The sequence below is a fragment of the Aquarana catesbeiana genome, linkage group LG03 (genome assembly GCF_042186555.1).
Source record: "Aquarana catesbeiana isolate 2022-GZ linkage group LG03, ASM4218655v1, whole genome shotgun sequence".
Taxonomy (NCBI): Eukaryota; Metazoa; Chordata; class Amphibia; order Anura; family Ranidae; genus Aquarana; species Aquarana catesbeiana.
Window position 1 is genome coordinate 18,339,067 of NC_133326.1, and position 6,000 is coordinate 18,345,066.

The following is a 6,000-nucleotide window of genomic DNA, read 5'->3' on the forward strand; positions in this document are numbered from 1 at the left end:
ACACAAAACACACACTTTGTGAAACTAAAATATGTGCCAACTGAAAATGCACGATTTTCTTAATAAGGTTCATGAAAGTTGAAAAATTTTGCAAACCTTTTGCCAAAAACATCAGGCTGGCATTTATAAGCCAAGGCATGGCAATACTATATATTAAAATGATTGTAAAGCCTGGGTTTTCTTTTTCCATTAAAAGCGGAGTTCCGCCGATTTTTAATTTTTTTTTTTCAGCAGCTACAAATACTGCAGCTGCTGACTTTTAAAATAACCTGTCCAGGGGCCCCGCGATGTCGGCACCCAAACCCGATCTGTCCCTCGGTTGTTGGGTGCTGCTGCCGCCATATTCGGTAAGGGCATCGGTTCTCTACTACGCATGCGCGACTTACGCTGCACTATCCCACTGGTCCCTGCTGTCTTCTGGGACCTGTGCGTCTCCCAGAAGACAGCGGGGGAGGGGGAAGGCACCAGAAGTGGCGTAGATACGCTCGGGTATCTATGCCCGGAAGTGGGAGCAAAATACCCGTATTAGACAGGTATCTGCTCCTCTCTGAAAGGTGCCCAATGTGACACCAAAGGGGGTGTGTAATGGCTTTGCACAAAGCAGCCCCGATCCTCTTCTTATCGGGTCCCTGGCTGGAGCTCCTGGCCCCTCCCTCCTGTTGACTGCCCCCACAGCAGGCAGCTTGCTATGGGGGCACCAAAGCCGAGCTGCAGCTCTGTGTGTAACCAGACATGGAGCTGTGGTTCAGCCCCACCCCCTCTCCTGATTGGCTGAGTTTGACAGAAGCGGGAGCCAGTGGCGCCCGCTGCTGTGTCTCTGCCAATCAGGAGGGAGAGTCCCGGACTGCAGAGGCACTTGTGGACATCGCTGGATAGAGAGGGGGCTCAGGTAAATATTAGGGGTGGGCTGCTGCACACAGAAGGCTTTTTATCTTAATGCATAGAATGCAAACCCTTTAAAAAGCTTGATGTGGTAAAATGTTGAACTTCTACAGTAAGAAACAAAAAAGCTGAATTATACAAACTAGAGCAGAGGTTAGGATTGTTGTATAGCCAGTGTGGGAAAGACAACTGCCTGTCAGTAGTAAACAGCAAATCACTACAGAGTATTTCTGCAGTAGGCATAAAAGACAAAAAAAAGACACAACCTCCTAATCTTAAATATATATACACATTAGAACCTATTCAGTGTTCCAGACAACCCATGATAAAGCAATTTTGGTCAGTTGGAGAATCCTACTAATACAAAACGAAGAGCATTGACACCGCCAGTGTGTGACATGGTGGTCCAAGCAGTGTCCTCAACTATGCAGCAGTGGCATGGTCCAAAACCCCAACTACAGACAAATTTGTATTTTTTTTTGTTGTTGTTTTGTTTTATTTAACATTGAATATAGTTGGGAAGAGCAATGGCACCTATGTAAGATTTTAAATGCCATTTGACAGTTTAGTCAAAATGGTAGTGTTAAGAAAAAAAACCCCCACATGACTAAAAGAAATGTATGCCTTGTGCTGCTGGCTGCTGTTTGTTTTTGTGCACCGAACGATCAGCAGGTGCCGGCCAACAGTCGGCAGGACCCGCTGATCAGCTGCCACTGGGTAAAAATCACAACGGTAGAAAGCCGCCGCGCACTCATACCTGCTAACCGGAAGTGCAGGATCACATACATACACGATACTGCGCAGCGTGACCACCCTGTAGCAGTAAAACTGCTATAGGGGGTTGGCAAGTAATTAATAGAGTCAAGGGACCTCTCACGTTCAATCCTTAAAGGGACAGTAAAGACTTGTTTTTTCATTAAATATGGTTCAAAAAATAAATAAATAAAAAAGAAAAACAAATACATATAATATACACACACACACACTGTGCAGTTGGTTTTGCACAGAACAGCCTGGATCCTTCTTCTCGGGTCCCCCTTTGGCGCTTCTGGCTCCTCCCTTCAGTTGAGTGCCCCCACAGCAAGCAGCTTGCTATGGGGGCACCTTCTGGACACCTTCTGACTTTACAACCATTTTAAAGAGTGCCAACACTTTGTCCCCCTCCTTCATAGAAGCCTTTCTATAGCTACCATGAGACTGTTACTACCACCACCTCCTATCTCTACAGGAGAAACTAAGGAGATTTATCCTCACTACTACTTGTCTGAGTCTGGCAGAGGTTCTTATTCTTCCCCACTATACTACAAAAAAAAAAAAAAAAAAAAGGGTAAGAGTCAGAAGGAATATCTGCTGCAGTGATCAGAGAGCAGAGAGTCAGTGGTGTTTCAAGACATGGGCTGCCAGAAAGGCAAGTTTAGCGCCCCTTCCTATTAAAGCCACCCCCCCCCCACGTGAGACCCTGTGGTGACAGGCAATACAGGCTGAAGACCATCATACCTTCTTAGGTGGTGGAGGTGGTTTCTGTTGAAATGCCAGTTTCACAGCTTCAGCAGCAGTCTCTGGTTCTCGGTTTATAGATTTCTTTGAATCTGCCTCAGATAACACAACGAAAAAATGGTGGCACTTCTCACATTTCACAAAACGGGTAGAGGCTGTAAGGAGAGGAGACACAGAATCTGACCTTCGTTTTTGAACAACATTAACAGGATTTTATTCAGTAGTATTAAGCAAATAAAAACAAGGGTGTATGGTGTTCACTTAACCTTTATAGGTCTTCTGAAATGATGAACTAAACTTAATAAGTGAAGGGAATTTTTTTTTTTTTTTTTTTTTTTTAATTACTTACCTAGGACAAAAAATACAAAAAAACAAAAACACACAAAGCAACGGCTCTGGCAGTGAAAGGGTTAAGGGGTGCTGGGACTGAAAAAAAAGCTTGTCTAGTACACCAAATAAGAGTAAGCTTGGATAATCACAAGTTATGTGGCCGCAGGCCAGAAACGAACCAGTTTGAACTTACAGACAAATGTCTCGACATGGGTGCACAGATCTCCGCACTTTGGGCACCTCAGCTGATTTCCACCTTTCCCTGAACCCCCTGAAGATTTCTTGCCGCCTCCTTCACTGGCTACTTTCTGTGCATATTAAAAAAAAAAAAAAAAAAAAAAGTTCATGAGTACTATAAACAAAAAAAATTTTAAATAAAAGGGAAGAAAGAAAAGTAGAAAGAAGGAAAGCCTCCACCCATCCCGACTGGCATTACCTTGCTCCCTTCACCAGATCCATCTTTGCCGACACCATCTTTAGATGCAAAATACACCGCTGTTACCGAGAATCTTCTGAAGTGTGTTTTTTGTAGCTTATCCACTTCAAAAGTTCCTGGTCTTCTGAATATGGAGAGATGCCCACGACCACATACCACACCTGTTATGGAAAGGAAAATAAAACCCATGACCTTCATATACCAAGTAATGACATCCAAACAAGCACATTTTAAAGCCCGACACCACGTTTAAAGAACAAAAAAAAAAAAAATTATTTTTTTTTTGTTTTGGATAGAGTGGAGAGGGATAAGAACCCGTCAGGTTTTTTGCTACCTGTGCCCCTGTTAAAAAAAAAAAAAAAAAAAAAGGAGAAGTACAGCGCTATTGCCACCAGCAGTGATCAGGCGAGAAACCCAACAGGCCGCTTGTAGTGAAGGTTATCAGTATACAGTGGAAATTGTCTGGTTGCTGCTGAACTGGCAGAATTTCGATCTGCCAATGATCAGCTTAAGGCGGAGCTCCACCCAAAAGGGGAAGAGTTTACCTCCTGGTTTGGACAGGTACCTGCTGTGGCGGCCCGTGTACTGTGGGCGGCCCCCCCCCAAATCCATGCGCCCGTCCCCTTTCAAGACACTGGAAGCATGGATTCCAATGGCAGGGGTGGGAGGGGGTGGTACTTTAAGCACCTGATTAGAGCCAGAAGCTCTAATAGGCTTCAAAATAGGGTGGGCACAGGGCGCAAAGAGTTCACCCTGATCCCACCCAATTGTATGACTATAGCAAAATAATTTTCGCTATTTTCACACTAACCTTCCTCCCCACCGCCAATCAGGAGGCAGGGCGTCAGACCCATATATATGCATATACTGGGCTCAGTGAGGGTGCAATTGATTGGGGGGGGGGGGTCAGCATTTATCAGTTTGCACCCCCCAAAAATTTTGAGCACCAGCCGCCACTGGGTACCTGCTCCCACTTCTGGCTGAGTTGGCAGTGGCAAAGTTCACCTGCCCCCCCCCCCCCCCTTCTCCTGCCACCGTGCCATTCAAAATGCACAGTGGGGTTCGCGCATGCACAGTAGGGAACCGGCTGCGAAGCCACCAGGCTTTACTGCCGCTTTCCCTTAGCCGAGGTGGCAACACCCCGAGAGCCGACTGAAAAATCAGCTCGGGTGGAGGACACCACTGGATTTGTGGACAGGTAAGTGTCCCAATATTAGAAAAAAGTCAGCAGCTACAGTATTTGTAGCTGCCAAATTTTCTAATGGAGCCTGGAGCACCGCTTTAAGGGTCAAGATTCAGGCCACACGCTAATGACGTCAACCCTTCATGTTTATTTCCAATCCGCAAATACCTGTACAGTTCTTGAATGGATGGATGAATGAGTGACTTGTATAGCGCTACCTATGCAAACTGAATCACCTCAGGGCGCTTTTTGTCGCCGGTGTCCATCTGCGGTATAGCGCGGTCCTTTACCCCATAGGGTCCCGACGCGCTTACAAACACATACACTTTTTGTTGTCCAATTTTTTTTAGACAGGGTCTAATTAACCTACCAGCATGTCTTTGGAGTGTGGGAGGAAACCGGAGTACCCGGAGGAAACCCACGCAGGCACAGGGAGAACATGCAAACTCCAGGCAGATGGTGTCATGGTCCGGTTTTGAACCAGCGACCCTATTGCTGCTAGGTGAAAGTGCTACCCACTACACCACTGCGCTGCCAGTTCTTGCCCTTAGCCATGGCCCCTGATACACGTCACCCAGATTGGGAGTCATTGTAGACTGGTGAAATGTGTTAAGAGGGCATGGCCAAGGGCAGGGACTATGCAGGAGCTGGTGGATTTGGAGTACACTTTAATGGCTGCAGTCAGAGTGCTGCTCTGATCTACACATCTGCGCTCATGTGGAGTAGGATTTGCTCCTTTCTGGGTCATGCATCTAATGCGGCCAAGAGGAAATACACCGGAAGCTTGGCTCGGCATTCCAGGCATGCCCACGGGTAGGGACTTGCAGGAGCTGGTGAATTTGGAATATATATTAAAAAAAAAAAAAAAAAATTTTTAAATCAGGGGGCCTCAAACTGGCGGCCCTCCAGCTGTTACAAAACTTCAAGTCCCATCATGCCTCTGCCTCTGGTTGTCATGCTTGTAACTTTAAGAGTCCATTCACACAGGGACGACTTGTCAGGCGACCTAGTCGCCTGACAAGTCGTCTCCCGTTCTGTGCTATGGAACTGTTCTAAGGGGAGCGACGCAAGTCGCTCCGACTTAGAAAAAGGTTCCTGTACGACTTCAGGGGCGACTTGCATAGACTTCTATACAGAAGTCGCCTTGCAAGTCGCCCTGGCAGTCGCTGAGGCGACCTGCAAGTCGTGTTGCCCCTGTGTGAATGGGGTCTTAGCCTTGCAATGCCTCATGGGACTTGTAGTATTGCAACAGCTGGAGGGCCACCAGTTTGAAATCAAGCCTTTTGACCAGTGATTTAATTTACGATTTAAAGCGACTTGCTTTAAATCAAATGCACCCTGCTTTAAATGACTGACATTAGAGTGGTGCCCTGACCTTTACACAATGGCGTTCATCTGGAACAGGACGTGCTCCTTACTGGGTCTGGCACCTAGTGCAGACATTGAGCAAAGAGAAAATACACAGGAAGCTTGGAGAGGCACCGCTCGTTTCTTCTAGTGTATTTCAGCATGTCTTTGATTTTTGACAGGCTGCTGGCAGTGGTCTGTATGCTGCATCTGTGCCTTCTTGGCACCTCGTTTTTTTTCACCTTAATGCATCGTATGCATTAAGGTGAAACACCTGGCAGTGACCGGCCCCCCAGCTCCGTTTTACTTACCTGAGCTCTGGAAC

General features: G+C 46.5%; 1 protein-coding gene across 2 annotated transcripts in view; it reads right to left on the reverse strand.

Annotated features, from left to right (window-relative positions):
• CLPX (caseinolytic mitochondrial matrix peptidase chaperone subunit X) overlaps nucleotides 1–6,000 on the reverse strand; it is an 85,070-nt gene that overhangs the window by 40,712 nt on the left and 38,358 nt on the right. For both annotated transcript variants that reach the window (XM_073618346.1, XM_073618345.1), the window contains exons 2-4: nucleotides 3,146–3,306; nucleotides 2,903–3,017; nucleotides 2,380–2,534 (exon numbers count right to left, since the gene is read on the reverse strand). In XM_073618346.1, coding sequence (XP_073474447.1) covers nucleotides 2,380–2,534; nucleotides 2,903–3,017; nucleotides 3,146–3,306 — 431 coding nt within the window. The remainder of the gene's footprint in view (nucleotides 1–2,379; nucleotides 2,535–2,902; nucleotides 3,018–3,145; nucleotides 3,307–6,000) is intronic.